The 25,438-nt window shown below is 37.7% G+C and overlaps 3 protein-coding genes across 3 annotated transcripts in view; 2 read left to right on the top strand and 1 right to left on the bottom strand.

The window, feature by feature from the left end:
• Positions 1–25,229, top strand: part of LOC144657978 (uncharacterized) — a 56,340-nt gene extending 31,111 nt beyond the window's left edge. Inside the window, exons 2-3 of the mRNA XM_078518310.1 lie at positions 19,811–20,076; positions 25,095–25,229. Of these exons, the coding sequence (XP_078374436.1) occupies positions 19,811–20,076; positions 25,095–25,229 (401 nt within the window). The remainder of the gene's footprint in view (positions 1–19,810; positions 20,077–25,094) is intronic.
• On the top strand, positions 2,606–5,761 carry LOC144658314 (lactadherin-like). Its single transcript, XM_078518729.1, has 5 exons — positions 2,606–2,871; positions 3,220–3,334; positions 3,420–3,748; positions 4,013–4,154; positions 4,989–5,761. The coding sequence occupies exons 3-5, from the start codon at positions 3,440–3,442 to the stop codon at positions 5,366–5,368; spliced, it is 831 nt and encodes a 276-aa protein (XP_078374855.1). The 5' UTR covers positions 2,606–2,871; positions 3,220–3,334; positions 3,420–3,439; the 3' UTR covers positions 5,369–5,761.
• LOC144656413 (1-phosphatidylinositol 4,5-bisphosphate phosphodiesterase eta-2-like) lies at positions 5,823–9,657 on the bottom strand. Its single transcript, XM_078516634.1, has 7 exons — positions 9,624–9,657; positions 9,117–9,187; positions 8,619–8,678; positions 8,025–8,109; positions 7,236–7,382; positions 6,903–6,985; positions 5,823–6,432 (listed from the first exon to the last, which is right to left on the bottom strand). The coding sequence occupies exons 1-7, from the start codon at positions 9,655–9,657 to the stop codon at positions 6,337–6,339; spliced, it is 576 nt and encodes a 191-aa protein (XP_078372760.1). The 3' UTR covers positions 5,823–6,336.
• Positions 25,230–25,438: the final 209 nt, after the last annotated feature.

Genomic DNA, 25,438 nt, shown 5'->3' with positions numbered 1-25,438 from the left:
TGAGCGCTTTGTGATGTACGCTAGTGTTTTTATATCTATCTTCATATATTTTTCATTGTGGATATTGTCTGGAACAGGGTACCTATTTTGCACTGTTTGTCTGGAACAGGGTCGCAAACTGAGCCGTTTTTCTCCGGAACAGGTCCAGAGTCTCAGCGACTCAGTGGCACACCCCTTTAGTAAATTTTAGGGAGTACCTCTTCCCCCCCCCTCCCCCCGGGACACGGTAAAAAAAAAAAGTAAGTAACAATATTAATATTTATAAAAAAAAATAAAACGAATATTATATTCTTAGCCTTAAAATTGTACAATGGCTTGAATTCAGGTTTCAATAAAGTGCAAAATAATTAACTGGGGAGCTCCGCTTTTAGGCTTGCCTAAATCTATATATTAGCTAAATAATTACACCCAGCAGAATTGTTCTCAAGAGACACAAGCTAGCTTCTTTGCTCGTCTTTCAATTATTGCAATAACAAAATATACAAATCATCACCAGCAGCAGAGGGCTTAATAATAAAAACATTTTTTTGTTCTTAATATTAAGAGGTAAAGCTAAATATACATCATAATGATGTGGAAATTAAAAAAAAAAAAAAAATCATTTGCATTTACTTTCAACACACTTAAGGTCGCGCAGGACCCTTGCAATCATTAGTATGTATTTATTTAAAGAGTATGCACGAACTGCCGGACGACTGAAGCCGACAGCAAACGAAATATTCATGAGAATGTTTGTTTTTAAACTCTTTTGTACAAGTAATTACTAGTAATTGTTCTCAGCTTTGTGCCACGTGCGCTGGAACATAGGAAATTATCATAATTAGATTCACAGCTTTGAATATATCACATGTTGTTGTAAACATTGACTCGGAAGGTCTTCGGAGCCTCAAAACCTGCAATTTTGTGTCCAAGTTTTCTCCGCCGATATAGAATTTCAAGAGTTGATTCGCGAGGAACATAAACTTGGTGTACTCTATTGTGCTATGACTAGAGCGAATTTTTAAATTTCCTTCTCAAAATGAAGATAGCACGTTTCAAAGTTTAAATTTCACATTTTTGCTCTCTTAGAAGCCATTAACTAGTAGCAGTTTTTGAAATCGAAAATTTCGTTCTAGCCATAGCACAAAAGAGGTTAAGATTTATCACGAGGCTATAAAATCATTTAATTTGGTGCGCTATTCTAGCTGAAAACTTGGACACAAAATCGCATTATCTGCAGTTAAACTTTTAAGGGCTTGTAACATCACAGACAAAAGGTCATCTCTCAGTAAAAGGACAATCATGATGTAATTCCATCATCCCCAAATATCCTTGTCAAATTTTAGAGAAATCGATGTTCAAAATGTAGTGAATTAAAGCTTTACAAGATAGCACTCCGTCAAGAAATTTGGCTTATGAATTTATTAATGATCAAGGGTCCCGCGCGACCTTAAGTAATATTTGCGACTTCAAAAGCTAGTTTCGTCAGAAGACCTCGTCAGTTGTTATGGCTACCAACTGACGAGGTCTTCTGACTAAACTAGTTTTTGTTGTCGCAAATATTAATTAAGGTCGCGCGGGACCCTTGTAATCATTATGTATGTATTTATTTAAAGATTATGCGCGAACTGCGACGACTGAAGCCGACAGACAATCGAAATATTCGTGAGAATTGTTTTCTTAAAGTTCTTTGTACAAGTAATTACGATTTATTGTTCTCAGCTTTGTGCCCCGTGCGCTGGAACAAAGCGAATTATCATAATTAGATTCACAGCTTTAAATTTAGTACACGTTGCTGTAAACATTGACTCGGAAGGTCTTCGGAAGCGTAAAAACCTGCAATTTTGTGTCCAAGTTTTCTCCGCCGATATAGAATTTCAGGAGTTGATCCGCGAGGAACATAAACTTTGTTGTACTCTATTGTGTTCTGACAAGAGCGACTTTTGAAACGTCCTTCTCAAAAAGAAGACAGCACGTTTCAAAGTTTAGATGTCACATTTTTACTCCCTAAGAAGCCATTAACTTCCATCAGTTTTTGAAATCAAAAATTTCGTTCTTGTCAGAACACAAAAGAGGTCATGATTTTCTCTAGGTTATGAAATCATATAATTCGGTGCGCTGTTCTAGCTGAAAACTTGGACACAAAAACGCATTATCTGCAGTTAAACTTTTAAGAGCTTGTAACATCAACGTAAACAGTCATCTCTCAGTAAAAGGACAATCATGATGTAATTCCATCATCTCCTAATATCCTTGATAATCGTTAGAGGAATCGATGTTCAAAATGCACCGAAATAAAGCTTTACAAGATAGCACCTCGTCACGAAATTTGGCTAATGAATTTATTAATGAGCAAGGGTCCTGCACGACGTTAAGTGTGTTGAAAGTAAATGCAAGTGAGATTTCCCCATATCATTATAATGTTCAGTAATACTTTCTTGGCTTCGGCGTACAGAATTTCACAAAAGCTAACTATAATTGCACGCATTTACATTTAGTAGGCCTTTTTATCGGGATATTTTTTGTGGGTGAGGTCGAGGGGATGATTTTCTGAAATGAGAGAGGGGGAGTGGTGACGAAGGAGTTAGTTATCGGAATTTAACGGTATGTGCTTGTTTTTTTGTAGTGCTTGCGGAAGAATATGACCGAGTCTTAATATTCAAGGAGCCGGCATCAGACAAAACGTTAAATGGTCACGTGATAAGAACTGAGAAAGTTGCCGATAAGGGGAGCTGCCGAGTGAAGTGCTATTTGGAGCCAAACTGTGTGTCCGTAAATGTTGGACCGCAAGAAAAGGGAAGTCACGTCTGCGAATTAAATAATGCCACTGACGAAAGCCCAACACTCTCCGGCCTGCTGAAAAGAAAGAGTTACACATACCACGGTATTGAGGTATAGCTAATATTAATAAGGATTACCTCGTGTCATTCAGTGATGGCATCTTCCTGTAGATTTCGCTTAATCTTTGGCCATTCATAATCATTTCTAGTAAAATTAAATTAATTATAATACATTACGTGCACTTAAGTCGAATGGAAATTAGTGCTTGTTGTGATGGGCCAATTATAGAACAAGTTGAAATTGAGAAGTGTTGGTTCCCTTGTAGGGACGATAGTAAAGTGGAGAACAGTAATACTGTTCATTTATGTTGTTTGTAGTTAGCACAATAAGTAGCTAGAACGCGCGCGTACGCTGTATTATGCAAGTGGTGTTTTTTTGCTTGTTTTTTTTTTTTTTCAGAATCCCTGCCACAGTAACCCTTGTCCTGACGTATGTCAGGTGGGGTTCACAGACAAAGGTTTCAGATGTACTTGCCGTGATCGTGAGGGCTACAAAGAAAAACAGTGTGGCAAAGGTATGTGTTGTATCATAAATATATCGGACATTAAATGATAACTTTGCAGATAACGTTGTTAACAAAACTATTCACTAAACCTTAGATTGTCAAGGAGCTCTTGGTATGGCAAGTGGTGCAATCTGCGACAAGCAAATCAGTGCCTCTACACAATATAACAACAATCATGCCCCCATCCAGGGAAGACTACACTTTCAAGCAAATGGAAAAGTAAGAGGAGCTTGGTCAGCCGCCATAAATGATGCTCATCAGTGGCTTCAGATCTATCTCGGGAGTGAGCCCATAATAATAACAGGTATAGCGATTCAAGGAAGAAATGGTTTCTGCTGCCAGTGGGTGACCGGATATAATCTACAGTACAGTGACGATAAGGTTAACTTCCGGTACTACAGAGAAGAAGGAAACACCACTAAGGTAAATTGGACAGTCCACCAAATAATAACTGATAAAACACGCAATTTGCCTTTAATAGGAAAAGGGAAGCGCCCTTATTTTTTAGACATGCAGTTTCCATTTTAAATAAATCATATCATACCAGAGGCCGATCTTATATTCCTATCACACCTTAATTTAAAATTATTGATGATTCTTGGTTGCTGATATGTTCTTTGGCTATATGTATATGCTTTTGATCAAATAAATTTTGCTTGCTAACGTTGGTTCATATTGTTTATTAAGTATTTTTTAGGAAACGTCGACCAAGACGGTGTTGTTTATCATGGCCTTAACCGACCTATGAAGGCACGTTACGTCCGTTTTCGTCCAGTACATTGGAATGAATGGATATCTATGAGAGTAGAAGTCTATGGTTGCTCTAAAGGTAGGGGATGTGGTTTCACTTTCCACATTCAATCTGACGTTTTTGTTTAATATTAATTTCCTTGTAAGACTTTCTCTCATTATGGAGCGGCATATAATAATAATTTATACTGCTTATTCGCATAAACGTCCTCTGGATCGCCTTTTCCTACGTGGGTAAAGTAACTACAGAGCATATGAAAGGGGGGGGGGGGGGGTGGGGAACTGAACTATTAGGATTAATACTTCGATATATTTCCCCAACAGTAACAACAGAAACAACAAATAAGTTATACTCTGGCCTGGACTCCAGACGGAATTTGCTGTCACCTCCTTAATATGTTAACAAATAATTATGAAAGATTCTTCGTTTTGTTTCATTCTTCTTCTTGGAAAAATACATTAAGACAGTTGCCTATCTATTGGATTTTACATGTTAGCATTGCTTTTCAGATTTTTGTTTCGCAAGAATTATGCATACTTATGATGTTTTACATATTTACAATTTTCTTTCAGAGTTAGTTTTTTAGCGTATTAGTTCTTTTAACCATCTTTCTACTTAAAAATGGGGAAAAATCGGGAAAAATACAAAACCCGATAATATCTTAGATGGAAGTTCCAAAATGGTTAAATCAGCATAGTAGATTCCGGGTGACGTCGAAAACTGAGTAATCAAAAACAAGAGAAAAATAAGAGATTATCTACGTACAGTTTATTGTAGTGAATTAAAGCATGTTTTCTATGAATCTTTAAATAATCATGTTTACTGTATATAAATTATCATACAACCCAAAACCACCCTGTACGATCACGAAGGTAATAGTCTACAAGTACTAAGACACCGCTTTTTTTTAAGCATGCTTTTCATATTGGAAACCATTTGCATCCTCTCTTTATGCTGTGTTCTCGATGAACAATTCTTGGCAGAAAGCAGAAGCATTTTGCAATTTAATGGATGCTCGGCTGGTGAAGATTGACTCCATGGAGGAAAGCTCCTTTGTTAAAGCTATTGTCCCGGATGCAAACTTCCAATTTAGCCACTGGATTGGTCTTACTGATGCTGACATGGAAAATCACTGGAAATGGTCCGACGGAAGCTCACTGGGTTCATATACCAACTGGAGACACGGAGAGCCAAATAATTTCTACACCGAGGAGGACTGTGTCGCTATATTTAATGGACTATGGTACGATTATCCTTGTTCGTATACGATTGGGTTCATATGTGAGAAATAAGAAGTAGCTTGAGAGGTTCCGCGGCACCAAATGCGATCCAGGATAGGAGAGAAAGGTGGCCTGGAGCGCAAGTGGGCCCTTACTTGCTTCACGAGGTTTATGTGTTTCAGTTAATAGGGGGGAGAGTTGAAAGGGTGGGGGAAGGACCTTTCCTCTAGATCTTTAACTTCTGACCTTAGATGAAATGTATTTTTTCGAATAGTGCGTTCTCCATTACATAGTTTTACATGAGCGTAGACTCAAACAGTAGAAATATGATATGCTATTTATATAACTTCCACTCAGTGATCATAATTGGAACTGAGTATGTATATTATTTCAATGTAACATTTAAATTTCAAGTATCAAAATGAATATCGGCAACAAACTGTAATGTTGACAAGTTAAAATAAAAAGGACACTTGCATCATACTTTTATATGTAAATGAAGCAACACAATAGCTTTCACATCAGATTTTTATTTTGTTGTCGTTTTGTTTAACGTTACGTACAGTGTCCACCATAACCTTCATCTTTCAAAATTGCATTTTAAAATTGTTTCCACCACTTGTTTTATATTAGCCCTTTGTACTGACAGATCGATTTGTTGCAAAACGTTTACATAGTTACAACATACAGGGAGAACCATTAAAATTAATTTAAAAATTAAACAGGCTCTCGATAACTGATTAAGAAAACAGTTCATATAACAATTTCTCTTGAGAAAAAAGGGAACGTGTTACACTATTTTTGTGATCATGAGTTCCGCTTATCTTTGTTCTACCAGAAATAAGGTTGTGTAATACTACTTTAACAGTGATTTGTTAATATTGTAAAATATGGTATTTATTTCTCCCAAAGAACGAAATACAGCATCTATGCCATCGTTTGTATTTCACTGAGCAGTTGGATATCCTAGCAACGGGTTAATGTACGCCAGCCGGGTTAGCCATGTCCGTCAATATGTTGTTTCCGGCATTAGAATCACCCTAAAACACTGAAGTGTCCCTTCGCTGCCTTTTCTTAAATTTGACGCCTCCTGAATATCTCCTGTCGTGGTTATACATTTCGAAACCATCCGTTGTCTGCAAGAAAAAAATTTTCGTACGATATGCTTCTCTCTGTCTTGCTCACAAACAAAGAAGTAAACAACCATACGATCAAACAAAGAGGCAAGCGAATAAAGAAACTAAGGTCAGAAAATATTTCGCAATTTGTTATATTTAGGCATGTGGATCTACATTCGAGGTAAATGCACGTACCTAAACATTTCATCAAGGTGTTCACTTGAAGAATTTGTGATTCTTTGTTATTATGTTAATTCGTAGAGACTATAGAAACTGATATCGCATTATTTATTCACTTTGCCTTGAGAATGGTGTCACGATGACGCCGAAACGTCGGCTTTTAACGTTAATCTTTGCTTGTTTATGCTTTAAGAAATCATTATGGAATGTTTAAGCTCAGTAATTTGTTAGTAACTTGTTTTGTTTAGGTAAAGTAATATATACGGTAGCTGTTTTGAATACTTAAAGAATCACATGTGATATCGTACCTTTTCACCATGATAATCTGAAAATGTCACGTGAACAAAAATAGACGCCTGTTGGTTTCCTTCGAGATGAACATGCCTGAAACCTTAGAACAACAAACAACTTATAGTAAAAGTTAAGAACATGGCTATGTATCTCGGGAGGCAAACGCTTTTGTAACTTAATAAATAAAAGTGTTTAAATAAGTAAATAAACTAATAATTTAATTAAATTATAATTAAATTAATCTGCGTCAGCAATATGTCTAAGCATTGTGATTGTTACAGTATGAACAATTAAAAAAGAGATAAGTACATTTATTTTGTTTTCGTAAGTTTCGTTTTAACTGAATTTACCTGGCATGATGCTTGAGAATGGGAACGTAACTTGACCGATGAAGTCTCTGCCAATGGGATCCTCGTCCCACACAACAATTCGGAAATTAGCCAGATCCGGAAAAGTAAGAATAAAGGTAATGGTCTCGTCCCAAACTGGATTGAAGCCTGAAAATTATTACAAAACCAATTCATGTTTTCAATTTTCGTATTAGTAGCGTTTGTGTTGCTGGCACCAGAGGGTAAGGATAATAATTTCTTCAATTTAAAAGGGCATTGTCATTGTTAATTACATACAATAATTCATGAACCTGCCAACTGCAGATCTTTCATCTACACCTTTTGATACAGGATTTAAAATTGGAATTCTACTAGTTGTAAATGACCGGCTAGAACGGGGTTTAAGAATATCAACTCAAACATTGATAAATGTGTTCAAATTCACCTACCTTATTCCCAGCCTGCCTAAATATATAATACTGACAAACTGCGAAGGTATAATTGGGGAATACTTGCGTCGATGTCGTGACCGTATTAAAACGGCACAGCGAGGTATTACAGACAAAGGCCAAGGGAAGAATCTTCCAGTACGGCTCATAGAACGCTTGGCTTACAAAATATTTTTGCCAAGGCTTTGTTTATGTCATGACTTGAAAACACGTCTTACGACATCACCTTAACCAAGCTTGAAATTTGGTCGAAAGTGAATCTTCGGTGGCGCTCGCCGAATGAATTGCTTATGTGTATGTGAGATTTCAGACAATCTTTTTTTTCTGAGAAGATAGAAAAAACGTTCCTTTTTACGGTTACCGTTGTCCATGATTGTTTTTGTGCGCCGTTTGCAGTTGTCAGCTGGGATCCCTATCACTTCTATTTCCACGTACGGATTAATGATCTGTAACGATTTTAAAGCTTAATATAAATCTGGTAGTTTTAAACGTTTTTCAGGTCAAAATTATTTCAAAGTAGTTTGGTATGCATTTTTATTTGTTCCAGATTGATTACCATACAGATACAATACAAATCATACAGTAACTTAGTTTAAAATCATCTTGAAATCATTGTTAACTACAACAAACATTTTGTACGACTGCCATGTGTTTTTCTTTAATAGATCCAGACATAACTGACAAAATTATATCTTAATATGCTTGAATGGACTTTCGACTTGTGCAATGGCAGCGTTTTACTTGACCGATCAAAATCTATAAAGGGTAGTTATAGATCAAAGTTAACATAACAACATGCGCCTATTGCAAAACGAACTTGCCATGTCAATTTCAAGCTCATATTATGTCTGAGACTTTGAGACCTTGCTTAGGGAGATCAACACAGTCCGTCAGATGGTTTTTGGACGTGAAACAATTTGGATGCGGTCAAACAGTATACGGAAGTTATGATTACCTCACCACGATCACCTAATATACTGTCTTTTGGTTTGGGTAACTGCTGACCACTGATTACCTAAGTCAAATGAACAAAAACAAAACTTAATAAAATACAGACAGGGGAACAACTATAATAAATGCAGAGGTGATTATGTGCAAAGTAACATTTTCTTAGTAAATGGTTTAGACCCAGCGGTACCAGTTGCTCGTATAGTTAAATGTTTGGGTGAGAGTAGTTATGAAAAGAACTGCTGTTGGTGACTAATGCTTCGACATTCAACTTGAGCAATAGGCATCCTCAAAGTCAAGTCAAAACATTGCAAGTGTCAGGTGAAACATTTTTGTTGCTAAGTTGTGAAGAATTCCATTCAAGTTCACTTTGATTTCTTCTCTAATTTTTTAAGGCGGGAGATAAAGCATAGTACACCATACGCCATGTGGATATTGTTCAATATCATTGAAACCGTACGTGGATGTATGTAGGTTGGTTAAGAGCCATTCAGTTATATCTTACCTTTATCCTGCAAAGCTTTCTGTTGACCCCGGCGATTTCTTGTCTTGTCATTGGATCAAACTTTGGGTCAGCTGAAATTAAATAGGGATTACAACGGATACACTTTTTTATTAATATAATATCAAGCGCATATATAGTAAATGTGAAGCCGAAGCTATTTAAAGTGAGCACGTGGTACCCTGAAGCACATAAAATAGTTATAAGCACTCTACTCTACTCTAGAGTGTCAGGTGCACTCTACTCATCTCCAAACTGAGGTAACCCACAGATCTAGCAGTGGGCAGCTATTTCGTCCTCTTTGAGACGAAACAAGTAGTCTTAGACTACTGGTGCGGAAGTCTCCAGAAATCCACCTTGCGTACCACAAGTGCTGAATCACTAAGGTTTGAGAAATAAGATCTTTTGCCCATAATCCACCATGCCTTACGCAGAGGACAAAACATTAGCCCACTAATAGGCTTGTAGGTTACCTTAGTCTTGGGATGAGCAAATATAAAGTGCACATACCTGAGAGAAGTAAGTCCGTTTCACTATTAAACATAATAGTATTAATCTATGAAATTTGTTCGTATTTAAGTAACAACTTCTCGTAAATAGAACTATTTTTAGTCCAATGGAGCCCGTTCTTTGGACCTCTAAAAATATATATTTTCAACGTTTTAGAATAAGTAGCATGCAATGCTAACACTGCCTTTTCTACAATAGTGCCTTTTAATTAAAAATTCTTAGAATAACTTCGCACATGATATCTGGCTTCAAAACCTAACCACAGTTTCCATTGGACTTGAATTTTCCCCGGTATATTTGCATCATCCGTCCATCGGTTTGATAATTAAGTGCAACTACAAGAAGAAAATAAGGGTGCAACAAGAAGCTTGAGAAGCTTGAGAAGCTTAAAATCGGGCGCTTAATAATTAGCTATCTGTTTTGACTTGAAAGGCAGGGTACAGTACAGTAAAAATCACTGCAAAAACAGTCACTTAAACCTATTCAGGCCGGGGGGGGGGGGAGGGTAACTTTTAAGGCGCTCGCTGACTTTTGACGCTTATAACTTTTTCAAGATTCAACCAAACGCTGCCAAACTTTGCGCGTTTATCGAAAATTAATCTCGCAATAATTTGGTAGGATTAGTTGTTGTGCCAGTAACTTGAAATCACCATGGCAACGTCATTTTGGCAGCCTTTTAATAAAGGCGGGGTTTTACCTGAAGACCAAGTTTTCCAACGCTTTAGGTGGCTGAAGCATTTCAGTATTTTCCAGTCCTTACACTTTAATGGAACAGTATACAACTCCTAATCAGGTACTATTGTCAAGAAAATGATCACAACTTATTGACCAATGATTAGCTATTTGTTTCATACCATTACTGTAATAGAAACTGGTGAAGAATAGTAGTACTGACCCAAAGTATAAGGGCTGGAAAACACTGAAAACCATTTCAGCCGCGTTTCAAGGAATCCAAAAAAGCTTTACTTATCCCATATATATATGTTTTGCAGTATTTTGTTAATTTTTGAACGATTTTGGGGGATGTCTGGGAGGCGATGGTTTTTCTCAAAGGATTAGTAAAATGTAGACAAATAAGAAATATTGAAGATTTAATGTGATTTTAAAATTTGAATTTGAAGTTAAAAATTGGTGGACGGACACCAAACAGTCTCCTGACAACCCGGAGTGCTCTTGCGAGGGGGTCAACTGTTTGAAGGTGTTTCCATTCTTTTTATTCAATCCCTTCTTTAAATCTCTTAAAGTTCCATTCAAATTCAGGTAGAACCCCATCTTAATTTTTGTTCTTTTGAGAAAACAACAGAAGTCAAAGGTTGCGTGATATAACCAAGCATGGATTTTAATTCTCCCTCCCTTTCCATCTCCTTAGCCTTTCACCCCCACCTGTCCCTCCCTTTCTACTCTCATTCAATTTAATGTTTGTTTAAATTTCCTAACCAATTAAGTATCGTACTAATCTGTGCCAAGCAATCAGATAATATCAGAAATTTGCCTTAATTTTGATCTCCCATTCCAAGACCTTGGAGTATAAACCGCTAATAAAACAAAACACACTGATAATAATTCTCTGAGGTTATACACCTTGCAGTATTAACGTACTAACAAACTTGATAACAAGTCCCATGTCGTACTAAGGATTTTTACTGATCAACATAGAAAATGAGTTCACAATGGTTTGTTCCCAAAACGTTTTTTACTGTACAGAGGGTCTGTTTATTGACCTGTAACTTGTATACCGTATTGAAAAATTCAGAACGAACCGACTTCTGCCCGCTACCATACAGCCGTTTACTGGCAGTCTTTGAAAATCCTGAATTTCGTCAAAATGAACCAAAATAAAGTTTTAAAATTTCCTTTATCAATATGGTTCTTATCTTTTTATTCAATTCTATAAACTGCTTTTATGCAGTACTGTCCACAAAAATTTCAATTTCCTCAAAGTTTCGGGACAAATGGATACAAAATATTTCGTGCAGAATGTAATTTGATTAAGCGAATGTTTTCACGTCTATAAATACTTCAAGCAGTGAATGAAAAACCGTTTTGTTTTCATCGATGAAAACCACTTTCAAATAGTTATGCATAAAAAATAACAATCAGATCAGAATACAATAATTATTAATGTAAGGTCTGACGCTATTATGTCTCGGCAGAGATACTTCTTTTTTGCAAGTTCAAATGTATGCAAATTTCGTGTGAAATGTAATTCGATTTCATTGTCTTGTTTACAAACTCATTCTCAAGAAAGTTGTATTTTCGTGAATAAAACCAATTGGCCTGTTTTGTTTTCCTGATCATGTTTGTCTGTGATTTTTACCAAACATGTGGTCTTTTTTTCGGAACTTTAAGTTGTACAAAAATTCCTATTTTAAACACAGATGTCACTTCCGGAATTTCTCATCTAAAATTCAATTGGTATTTAATTATAATTATTCGAAGTTTTCATTTTCAAGTCATCTTTTTATTCGATAGCTTTACTGATCTCGTAAAAAATTCATTCAAGTTCACACCAATACTGTACACTGCCAATGTTTTGCTGATGTCTTGAGAAGTGTCTTACTAACGTCACTAGTCAAATCTAAAATATATCCAAACCAAGTTGTGCAAACATTCTAATCTTTGTGACAGGCGACTTTGACACCCAACTGTGCGAAAATGAAAATCGACATACTTCTTGCTAAATATATGAAAAATAGTTTTAAAGTGGAGTCCGCCTCAAAAAAATGTACCGCCAGAGCACACTGCTATTTGTAGAAAACTGCAAAGCGTCTAGTTATAAAAGTTTCCCACAAAAACATTGCGTGACATCAATGACTTTACCCCTTTTATTTACAAAAATAGCTTCAACTTGTCAAAGCAACTACAGTTTCACAATGGTGATTATTAGTACTTTACCCCTTAAGTTTTTTCCTCTGTCCTCCCGCCGAAGCAAAGAAGAGAACCAGAAGTCGACCCAGTATTCCTACAACGATTTACTGTCAAAACTGAAATGAAACCGATTGGAACAGGCTATCCCCGTAATGTTTAGCCGACAGGAGACTATCGTCTAGGACGACCAAAGGGTAAACTATAAATCGGCCACGCCCGATTAACAAAACATGCCGTTATGACGCCGGAAATCCAGCTCACGCATACTATACCCCGTGACTCACGCAAACCTCCGACTTACGTGCTACTACAGTCATTCCTTTCTAAACATTTTTTTTTTTTACCACCACCGTACCTTTCTACCCAAGAAACTCATGAAACCGCCCGGCTTTAACCTGTTTTAACTTTTCAAAAATTAGAGCGTTCGAAACTAAATAAGATCCGTAATCACAAACAACATACAGCCGTTTACCAGCACTCTTTAAAACTCCTGAAACCCTTCAAAATCAGGCAAAATAAATCTTTGAGATAACCTTTATCAATGTTTCTTATTTTTTATTCAGTTCTATAAAATGCCTTTCATACACTACTGTCAAACAAAAATTTCAATTTCCTCAAAGTTTCAAGACAAAAGAATAACAAATATTTCGTGCACAATGTAATTTGATTAAGCCAATATTATCACGTCTAAAAATACTTCAAGCAATTCAGTGAAAACCCGTTTTTTTTTTCGTATCAACGAAAACCGCTTTCGAATAATCAATACATGAAAATAACAATAAGATCAAAAGGAAGAAAGGAACCTTTCTAATTATTTGAAGACTTTCAAAGCCGTGATATTATGCATCCAATCCGCGATAAAATTTAATTACAACAAAATCCAAGTTCTCATTTTGAAGTCCATTTTTTTCAGTTGATACCTTTATCCAACTTGTGAAAAATTCCATTCAAGTTCCTATTAATACTGTACATTCCCAATGTTTTGCTCAGGTCTTCAGAAGCGTCTTACTAACCAAATCTAAAATAATTCCAAAACATGCTGTACAAACATTCTACTCTTTGCGACAAACGACTTGACGACCAATTGTTCAGAAATGAAAATCGACACAGTTCTTGCTAAATAAAAAAAAGTTTTACGGCGGAGTCAGGCTCAAAAAATATACCGCAAGATCACACCCCCATTCATAGTCAGAAACCAGCAAACCATCTAGTTTGCTAAAAAAAACACTGCGTGACATCAATGACGTTACCTTTTTCATTTACAAAAATAACTTTAACTTGTCAAAGTAAGTGCAATTTCACAATGGTGAATATCAGTACAGTATGGGGCCCAGTTCTCGGCCGGGTCCAGTTCTCGGCCACTTTGTGTTTAACGCGTTTTTTCACACTCCAGTTGAATTAAAAGAGAAAGGTATTTCCTTCAAACGATAGACTGATTCATGTGCTTTAAGTATCTCGAGTTTGATCGTTCAATTCGATATAGAAAGCTCAGACGTCGAGTTTACGCGGAGGTAGGTGAATTTGCATTCCCGAAAAATTTGTTTGTTTACGGCTTCTTAAAATTCATGGATGTAGTTAAATTCGTATTTTATCCAAAAGCCCCCACCATACGAGCTAATTTTTGGCATGTGAAACGTAGAATCTACATCTACATCTACATATAATTAGGTCGGTAAAAATCTTAAGATATCACACCAACCGTTAAAAACTAAAATGAATGTTGAATGTTAATAATTCAGCTTTCTGCTTTAGTTAACTTTTCGTTGAACCGTTGTATTTTTTGGTCTTAATTTACTTCGAAAGTTTTTCTTGCGACGTTTGCGTATTTGCCAGTTCTCGGCCACCCTGCTCGCTATCACAGCTTAGCGCTTGGTTTTTAATATAATTTCATCTGCTGCTGCCAGAATGAAAGAAATAAATGTTTTAAAAATAAAGTTCAATCTTATCTCTAAGTTTTGAGCTGACTCTTGTCTTGTCTATTATTTCTACAACACCTAAATCTTTCAAGACCTTTTCACTGCAAAATAGACCATCTAAATGCACGGGTCACACAATGCGTTGCTAGAACCTGCACATAGGCAACTAGGCGCGTTAAAATCCTTGTTTTCTAAAGTAAAACAAAGCCTCATAAAAATAATTTGGGATCGATATAACATAAATAGGTTTACAGAGTGATTTTATGACTGTGAAAATTAATTGAGCATTTTTTTTTTACAGATAATTACGCACAAGCTTTTTAGTGGCCGAGAACTGGGCCAAGGTGGCCGAGAACTGGGCCCACAAATGGAGCTTTTATTTTTATTATTGCTCGGGCAAATTAATTTTTGACCGGTCGATAGCTTTACACCAAAAAGCTGAATAATGTAGCTTGCTCTGGGAGAAATTTCAAGTTCCTGCGGTTCTTCTGAGGTAAGAAATACAAGTTTACGTCAAAAGTGGCCGAGAACTGGGCCCCATACTGTACTTTGCCCCGTAAGCTTTTTTCTCTGTCCTTCCGCCGAAGCAAAACAACACAACCTGATTACACATTAACCCAAAAGTCGACCAAGTGTGCCTGCAACGATTTCCTGTCAAAACTAAAATGAAAACCATTGCGGTATGCGTCACCCGTAGCGGTTTTGTAGCAACCCCAAGCTATCCCTGTCTTTTTGGCCGCGCCAGGAGACTACGCTCTAGGACGACCAAAGGGTAAACTATAAATCGGCCACGCCCGATTAATAAGCGACTAATCATCTGCAATCATCTGATAACTATGACAATGGAACTCTGGTGAAATGTATTTAAAAAAATACAAGAACTTGACGTCGAGGAATCATTCATCATTATTATTAATACTTAAAATTGAAGGTTTTGTTAATCAAAACTCTGTCGTACACCAAGGGGAAGGTGCGGGGTTTGTTTATCATCGACAACTAAATTCACGAGCGTGTGAGGATTGTTTCAAATATAACGAAGCTACGGAGTGGATCAAGCTTCTTGAAAAATTCAGATTTAATTTTCAAATTCGGAAAAAAAATAAACGGCAAATAATCAGTGTCGAGCCTAGCAATAGTTTTTTCATTATTATAGCTGCATTTTCAGGGCGATTTTTTGTTTTTCTAAATTAATATTAGGAGTATTTATTTTGTTCATTTTATTTTTAACCCTATCAAGACCGGGGGGAGGGGAAGGGGGGGGGGTGGAAAGTACCCGCGCTGACTTTGAACGCATATGACTTTTTCAAGTTGCAACCAAATGCTGCCAAACTTTGCGAGTTTATCTAAAATTTATCTGGGAATAATAAGGTAGGATATATGGTTGTGTCAGGAACTTGACGTTACCATGGCAACGGAATTTTACAGGCCTGTTTTCCCAAATTTGTAATTTTCGTTAATTAATATACTGAACGACTACTAACGTTGAGCAGGGAAAGGACCAGGTTTCTTTTTAAAAATTTAGTTTGCTCTGTTTTCGAGTGAATAAGGGTTGACAGATAGTAGTGCTTGTTTGAAAATTATGATCATGTTGATGAGCTTGTTTATGTAAAATGTTTTAACTTAAATATATGACACCAGCAGCTCTGTCTGAAGTCGATCAATAAGCAACTTATCATACGTTTAATGACCATTACTGCATAAAATATGAATAAAAAAGTTGTCGATGAACTTTATTTCAGCAGTAAAAAACAACACATTAACTCGTATACAATGAAGAAAGGTATAAACTGTATTTGGAAATAAATATAAAACGAATATAAAGAATAATGTCACCATTAATATACAGTTTGCAGTAGCATATATTTAAATATGAGATTTTTTTTTTTCTGTTTACAAGAAAATAAATAAATAAAGCCATCGTAAACCATTGTCAGTGATCAGCTATAAAAATGTGGAGAAAATTTTAAACGTATTTATTTAGACCTCAGAAACTCTCTGTCGAGTAAATTCATGTACAAATTTGAATATACATTTATAAAAAAAAGGAAAGGAAACTGAAGCAATTTATGCACTCTACGTTAAAAATGGCGAACGAATTTCATTAACATAGCTGTTAAGATAAACGTTGGGAAGATAAGAGACAAATTTAATGCAATACGAAAGTGTTTGCTGGCAAATAAAAAGTCACCTTAGGCACATTAACAATTCGTGGGAAGAATTTTGTATCAGCAAACGATTGAATACATTACTTAAAAGTGAATTAATTGTAAATAGAAATAAAAAAGGAAAACTTAGCAACACTTAACAGAAAAGAGAATAAGTTGTTTTAGCAAAGCTCCCACCCGCGTAGAAGACGTGCACGAGCATAGCTCTATAGCTAATAGAAATCGGTAACCTTTCAAGCCGAGAACATTAATTTTGGTTGTTACGTCATGTCCATCCGACTGACCGGCCAACCGACTGTACGCCCGGATTAGGCCTAGGGACTAGTATGACACAGCCGTAGGGCAGATAACTCCTTAGACGGGCGTGGTTTGCTGTCTGGTCCTTTCCGAAATTCACTTGTTGTTGTGTAAATGAACTCTCTTCTAAGAAAGACACCTCTTTAAAGAGAACAGCTTGAGTGGATCCCGAGGGTGTATGTATTAGAGAGAGTTGAGTGTATACCTAACGAGCCTGAAAACGATACGGACAGGTGTGCGCTATGTGGGTCATGTCGGGATAGCTTTAGGCAACGGATATATGTCATGTATATTGAGTTTCAGCCATTTATGTCATAAAATGTCGGGAAACCAAGCTGAATATTTATAATGCAATTTCTTCACCTAAGATTGCCTGACAAGGCCTGACAGATGTAAATTCGTGGTTTTTCCTGAACTTGGAAAACGATTTAACAACACTTACAACCGGAAAAACCGAATAACAGCTACTGGAAGTTGCAACAGAAGTATGGATGTTTTCAGATTCTTCGCAGTTCTCGTGTGGATTTTATACGGACTGGGTGTACTGGTGTATGCCGGTAAGTTCTATGGACGACCTAAAAAATATTTTATACGCTTTGGCTGATAGAGCTGCTATGCAAATGGGAATACATTGTTAAGAGTTCTCGGCATTAAGCGACAGCTGACTCCAAATGCAACATTCGAACACGTATGCATGTGAATCTTCACTCATTTGCTTTCTTGACATTTTAGTGTGTAATATCAATTTTTACGAGTCCTGTAGTATTTTGCGAGACAAAATAACTATACTAATCACGAGTAAAAAAGGTCTAGCGATACTTCAAACTAAACTGTATAATAAGACGTCACAACTATCTAAATTTTTCCTCGAAATCCTGACTTACCACCGTTCTTGGGCTTTCGCGATGTCAGGAGGTACATGCAATAAACCGGTCTTGTGAAGGAGTTTAAATATCGTGAGCTATTTGTGCTTCACTGCAGCGGAGTTGTGAGCAAAGACTGGATATATTCAAGACATAGGACCATGTGTAGAATTTGTATAACGCACAAAAACCCATAAAGAGCCCTCAAAGGACAAAAGGATCGTATTTTTCAACAGCTAGCGGCTCGATATAGCGACAGTAACTCAGTCCTAAAATCGGCACAATTCAATGAAATAAAATGGAGAATGCTTGTGTTAGCAAATGAGCCTCAATGCAAAATTCCACAGCGGAATTATGGCAAACAATTAACAACACAATTTAAAGCTTAAGACATTTATCCCTTCGAGTAAATTAACTTTTTTATGAGGAAAGGTTCGAACTTGTCAGTTAGGCAATTACGATGGCCCCAACTGTCGTCAGACACAAATATTTCAATTTACGAGCGTCATCGTTTTATTTTGGAATTAGACAAAGAAACAGTTTCAGCGATCAAAAAAAATTCCCTTGAATGTTTATCGAATTCACTCAAACCAAAAACTTCAGAATCTAAAATTCCCTTTGCAATTCTTCAGGCGATGGCGTGTTTAAAACATACGCGGAGATCGTGTAATTTTTTGACCGAATTTGGCACTAAAATCGTCACACTTTCGCATAGCAAAAATGTTATATATAAATGAATAATGAGATAAACCACATTTTAAAATTCAGGTTAGCATATTTTTTGAACTTGTCTATTTACTAAACGTGCAAAAAGCATTCCTGCTGGCTAAGTAAAAAATGCAAAAAGCCCGAAAAGACATGACAAGGTGTTATATAGTTAACAAAATGGTTATGTGTACATACCTTTCCACAAAGAGAAATGCTACTAAATTTATGTCAGTAAATGTAGTGAAAAAGCGTGTAACTGCTTCTGCGAAAAAAATATATTAAACGCTATGCCAGAACCGAATGAACAAATTCAAGTCAATTCAATTTAGTATCAAGGAGCAAACACTTTACGCATTGAGAATAACTTTCAAATTTGTAAACTTCAGCAAAAGTAGAATGTGAAAAAAGAATGTGTATGTTTCCATAAGCAGGCACGAAAACATGCCCTTCTTTAAGCGCGCTTCGTTTTCGTGTGTTTCAATTCTTGTTGATTAAAGGCAACAGCTTGTATTTGTTTTTATCGAAACTGCACTTTTTTGTGTAAAATAATATAAATATGGCACCAGCAGCTCACTAAAAAGTCAATAAACAAGAGAAATTGTGAGAAACCCATAATTATTTAAAAATCGTTGTACTGATTACTGCTCAAAATAGAGAAAAAGTAAGTTGTTTTTGGGGGTAGAAAACAAACAAACAAACAAAAATAATTCGCGAGGAATGGGTAAAGTTTGTAAGCTGATTTTAAAAATGGATAATTAAATTATGTCACCAGTGACATGTAATCCAATAAATAATGCAGGACAAAAATCGGCCTCAGAGAACCATAACTGGTTTCGTTATTTTGCACAATATCGGAGGGAAGATAGAGTCACACGATCGACCCTAAGAACGACTGCGTGGGAGGCTAGAGGGAAGAATACAAGGGGGGAGGGGGGGGGGGGTGTTGAATTCCCGGGAAATAGCGGCAGATGTGAAGCACCGCTATCTGTATGTAGAGGTAACTTCCACATTCTTAAACAAAATGCAAAAAATAACATCCGGCAGTGAACAACTTTATAATCAAAAGAGCTTAAACGAGAAAGAAGCCCGTGGAGAGCTTACGTAAGGGAACTCTGTTATCGTTACGCTTTGATTAGTCTCAACCAGTTCGACGGAATTTATACGGTTTTACAGAGATTTGTGTTTCTAATTTAAACAACGAAAGACTACACTCACTATAAAAAAGAACGGAAGAAAATATTGGCGATTTCATTTACTGGTGGCAGCTATGCGTGACTGTAAGGTAGAATGACTACAGAAAATGAAAACATGGCTAGTCAAGAGAAACATTATTTAAATTTGGTGCTGAATTTTTGTACTTATCTTTTCAGTGCAAGCTGAAGAATATGACAGAATCGTAATATTCAAGGAGCCGGCATCAGACAAAAAATTAAGTGGCCACGTCATAAGAACTGAGAAAGTTGCCGATGAGGGGAGCTGCCGAGTGAAATGCTATTTGGAACCAAACTGTGTGTCCGTAAATGTTGGACCGCAAGAAAAGGGGAGTCGCGTGTGCGAATTAAATAATGCCACTGACGAAAGCCCAACACTCTCCGGCCTGCTGAAAAGAAAGAGTTACACGTACCACGGTATTGAGGTATAGCTCACTTTCGTCCATTAATACCAATCATTACTATGTGTGGATCTTCCATGATTTTGTCTTTCTTCATAATCGTTGGAAAGATGAACGTTTATTTGTTTGTACATGAGGAGACGCCACAGGTAGCCCAAGCTCCTAAAGGAGCCGTCAACATATAGACCACATACGACATTGCGTAATAACGTTATTATAAAGGGTTTGTATGGGAATATAACGATCGTAAAAAATAATTCAAAATAGAGGAAAAATATCCAATAAAATTCACTTAACTATCCTCTTCTGTCTATATCTTGTGTTTCTATGCCGTTTGGAGGCGATTTGAAGCCATTTCAGTGGGTTTTAGGTTCGCTGGTTTCCTATCATTTAAGGGTTTGTATGGGAACAACGATCGTAAAAAAATAATTCAAAATAAAGGGAAAATATCCGACAAAATCGACTTACCTATCCTCTTCTATGTAAATCTTGTGTTTCTATGCCGTTTGGGGGCGTTTTGAAGCGATTCCAGTGGGTTTTAGGTTCGCTGGTTTCCTCTCTATATATAATTCCTCAAGGTAGGTCACTCGAGTGCCGAAGGCCAGCAGATCGACTGAAGGAATTCAGCCATAAATTCGCCCCAAAGGCTCCGATTGCCCCAAATTTTCGCCCAGAGCACCGCCGATAGTTGCTTTAACCATTTCTGTGTTTCATCTGATAAATACGCCCGCCAAGGAGCAAATTTAGCTTGAAAATGTCACAAGGCTTTTCCATCGAGAGCCGTTGAAACATGCGTTGACTGTGTGTTCCGTGCACGAAGGGTTTGAAAATAGCTTAGCGACGCGGCCTTTTGGTTCAAATTACTTGCGGACCCCACGGTAGAAGGGATAATGTTCACCGCACGGTAATAACATTACATTATCCCTTCTCCTGTGGGGTCCGCAGGTAATTTGAACCAAAAGGCCGCGTCGCTAAGCTATTTTCAAACCCTTCGTGCACGGAACACACAGTCAACGCATGTTTCAACGGCTCTCGATGGAAAAGCCTTGTGACATTTGCAAGCTAAATTTGCTCCTTGGCGGGCGTATTTATCAGATGAAACACAGAAATGGTTAAAGCAACTATCGGCGGTGCTCTGGGCGAAAATTTGGGGCAATCGGAGCCTTTGGGGCGAATTTATGGCTGAATTCCTTCAGTCGATCTGCTGGCCTTCGGCACTCGAGTGACCTACCTTGAGGAATTATATATAGAGAGGAAACCAGCGAACCTAAAACCCACTGGAATCGCTTCAAAACGCCCCCAAACGGCATAGAAACACAAGATTTACATAGAAGAGGATAGGTAAGTCGATTTTGTCGGATATTTTCCCTTTATTTTGAATTATTTTTTTACGATCGTTGTTCCCATACAAACCCTTAAATGATAGGAAACCAGCGAACCTAAAACCCACTGAAATGGCTTCAAATCGCCTCCAAACGGCATAGAAACACAAGATATAGACAGAAGAGGATAGTTAAGTGAATTTTATTGGATATTTTTCCTCTATTTTGAATTATTTTTTTACGATCGTTATATTCCCATACAAACCCTTTATAATAACGTTATTACGCAATGTCGTATGTGGTCTATATGTTGACGGCTCCTTTAGGAGCTTGGGCTACCTGTGGAGACGCAAGCGATATTTTTTGGTGCGCTGTTGGAAGCCGTTGTTGCTATAGACGCCAATTGTTTCACGCAGAGGCTTTCTCGTTGTGGTTACGGAAGGTGTTGTAATATGTCAAAAACGCTGTGGATCGAATGATCGGAATTACGAAAGATCAATTTTCTTTCTAGGCGGCAGAATAAATTATAATATTTCGCGGGAACATGTATACCTGGCGGCAATTCACAATTAGTTTTGCTTGAGCTGATTTATTTCGAGCTACTTGATGACTTCGATTTCGTAAGGCGGGATGTTCTTGAAGTAGGAATTTTCGTTTATGACAAGATAATCGGTTTGTGGACCGATACAGTAAAGCATGTTTTGGCAAAGTCGAAATGGCTATCTGATCCGGGTGCTGGTGCCGTCAACAAAATCATTCGCCTCTCAAAACATTATATTTCGAGATCTTGTTGACGGGTGCCGATGTACATAGCTTTCCCTTTGAAGGGGCATGATAAATCGTTCGGGCATCGATGAAAAAGGCCTGTTTCATTCTTGTGCGAAAGCACGCGCTCAATATGTGTGCAACCCATCAAGTTGATTTTATTCAGCTCACTCTTCGTCCATTCGGTTTCCGGCCATCGTGTGAAGGAGGATTCCAGGTAAGTCAGTTACATTGTATATCAAAAAATATCCGGCAAAGAAAAGTTAAAAGCCATGCATAACTTAAATGAAAATAATCCATTCAATAATAATGCTCATTACTGTAATTTCGGTTACCAAAACACTGATTTGCTAGATTCATAGTTTATAGCCATTTGCGCAACGCTGAATTCTACTCTTCAGTGAATCGGTAAATTTGTTTGCGTGCTATATGCTACAGCATAACCCACTGCACTGGCCACATATCAACCAGACCAACGGTAGTAACGATTATTAATCATGTTAATTTGAGATATCAATATGATTTCCTTTGTACGTCGGTACATTCCTACACATTAAGCGGTATACTATTACATAAATAGCCAGAGGTACTAATCATACATTTCGATGTAACTTAAAAAATCTAAGCACGCAGCTTAATTTTCTGTCCATCAGAACTGGCGGGTGGCACACCTCAAACAGTTCGATGTAACCTAAAAGAACTAAACACGCAGCTTAATTTTTTTGTCCATCAGAACTGGCGGGTGGCACGCCTCAAACAGTTCGATGTAACCTAAAAGAACTAAACACGCAGCTTAATTTTTTGTCCATTAGAACTGGCGGGTGGCACGCCTCAAACAGTTCGATGTAACCTAGAAGAACTTAACACGCAGCTTAACTTTTTGTCCATCAGAACTGGCGGGTGGCACGCCTCAAACAGTTCGATGTAACCTAAAAGAACTAAACACACAGCTTAATTTTTTGTCCATTAGAACTGGCGGGTGGCACGCCTCAAACAGTTCGATGTAACCTAAAAGAACTAAACACGCAGCTTAACTTTTTGTCCATCAGAACTGGCGGGTGGCACGCCTCAAACAGTTCCATGTAACCTAAAAGAACTAAACACGCAGCTTAATTGTTTGACCATTAGAACTGGCTGGCGGCACGCCTCAAACAGTTCAATGTAGCCTAGAAGAACTAAACACGCAGCTTAATTTTTTGTCCATCAGAACTGGCGGGCGGCACGCCTCAAACAGTTCGATGTAACCTAAAAGAACTAAACACGCAGCTTAATTTATTGTCCATTAGAACTGGCTGGCGGCACGCCTCAAACAGTTCGATGTAACCTAGAAGAACTAAACACGCAGCTTAATTTTTTGTCCATCAGAACTGGCGGGCGGCACGCCTCAAACAGTTCGATGTAACCTAGAAGAACTAAACACGCAGCTTAATTTTTTGTCCATTAGAACTGGCGGGTGGCACGCCTCAAACAGTTCGATGTAACCTAGAAGAACTAAACACGCAGCTTAATTTTTTGTCCATTAGAACCGGCGGGCGGCACGCCTCAAACAGTTCGATGTAACCTAGAAGAACTAAACACGCAGCTTAATTTTTTGTCCATTAGAACTGGCTGGCGGCACGCCTCAAACAGTTCGATGTAACCTAAAAGAACTAAACACGCAGCTTAATTTTTTGTCCATCAGAACTGGCGGGCGGCACGCCTCAAACAGTTCGATGTAACCTAGAAGAACTAAACACGCAGCTTAATTTTTTGTCCATCAGAACTGGCGGGCGGCACGCTTAAAACAGTTCGATGTAACCTAAAAGAACTAAACACGAAGCTTAATTTTTTGTCCATTAGAACTGGCTGGCGGCACGCCTCAAACAGTTCGATGTAACCTAGAAGAACTAAACACGCAGCTTAATTTTTTGTCCATCAGAACTGGCGGGCGGCACGCCTCAAACAGTTCGATGTAACCTAAAAGAACTAAACACGCAGCTTAGTTTTTTGTCCATCAGAACTGGCGGGTGGCACGCTCAAACAGTTCGATGTAACCTAAAAGAACTAAACACGCAGCTTAATTTTTTGTCCATCAGAACTGGCGGGCGGCACGCCTCAAACAGTTCGATGTTACCTCGAAGAACTAGCTAGAACTAATCACGCAGCTTAATTTTTGTCCATCAGAATTGGCTGGCGACACGTCTCAAACAGTTCGATGTAACCTTAAAACAACTAATCACGCAGTTTAACATTTGTCTATCAGAACTGGCGGGCGATACGCCTCAAACAGTTCGAGGTAACATAAGGACTACTAACGCCTCATCTGGTTCGATGTTTCCACTATTGTTTCCTATTTTTTTTAATCAGTGTAGAGAATCTGACCGCCAAGTACGAGCCGCCAAGCAAAAAATAAATAATTAAACAGAATTAAACAGTGTAATGTTTTTTTAAAAACAGCTTTATTGGGAAACTGTTCGTAAGATTTTTAAAGCAGGGCTAATTGAAAACGCACCCGTTATTTCCCGAAAGCTTTACAATGTATTGCTTTTTATTCGCCTTGTAAATTGCTGGAAGCGATTGATATTGTACAAGTCATTGCGCTTAAATTGCGCGGCTGGGTTTCTTAAGCGTGCAAGGCGTTGACGTGTGATTGACATTACGCGTTCATTAACCAAAGCGTTCAAGCAATTCTTGCTGTGAGATCTGTCAGCGACTTCTATTGTTTTATCTTTAGTCCGGATCAAAGTTCGGTCATTTCAAATGACCGAACTTCTCGTATCTAAGGCTTGCGTCTTGTCATGTAAGGTCGAATCTCTTTTAGTTGTTGATCGCGACGTTTTAACTGCAATGGTGCTAGTCTCCATCAAACAATGAGGTCGATTGTTAACGTGTCGCTATTTGTAGCACGTTGGTTCGCTGTTATTGGTGCGTTTCGATCCTCATAATTATTCCGACTATAATTTGCTTTTTCTTCAGAATCCTTGCCACAGTAACCCTTGTCTTGGCAAGCGTGACATGTGTCAAGTTGGATTCACCGACAGAGGTGTTAGATGTGTTTGCCGCGAGGGCTACAGAGAAAAACAGTGTGGTAAAGGTATCAAACAAACATAGTACATTGTTTTTTATTTGTTTGACAGAAGGGACGGATGAACTGGTATACAACGTAAGATTGGCTTAAGAATGGTGTTTTGTCTAAAGTATTAAACGTTGATACATCGGCGGAGCTTGATTTAGTTAAATGCTCCCTTTAGTATCCAATGTACGGCAAGTTAATCCAAATCGTGCATTTCTCACCCCCCCCCCCCCCCGTTAATCAAAGA

This window comes from Oculina patagonica, chromosome 6, assembly GCF_052425735.1.
Source record: "Oculina patagonica isolate OP01 chromosome 6, crgOcupat, whole genome shotgun sequence".
Lineage (NCBI taxonomy): Eukaryota > Metazoa > Cnidaria > Anthozoa > Scleractinia > Oculinidae > Oculina > Oculina patagonica.
Note: the sequence above shows the minus strand (reverse complement) of the source record. Positions and strands in the feature narration are given on the sequence as shown.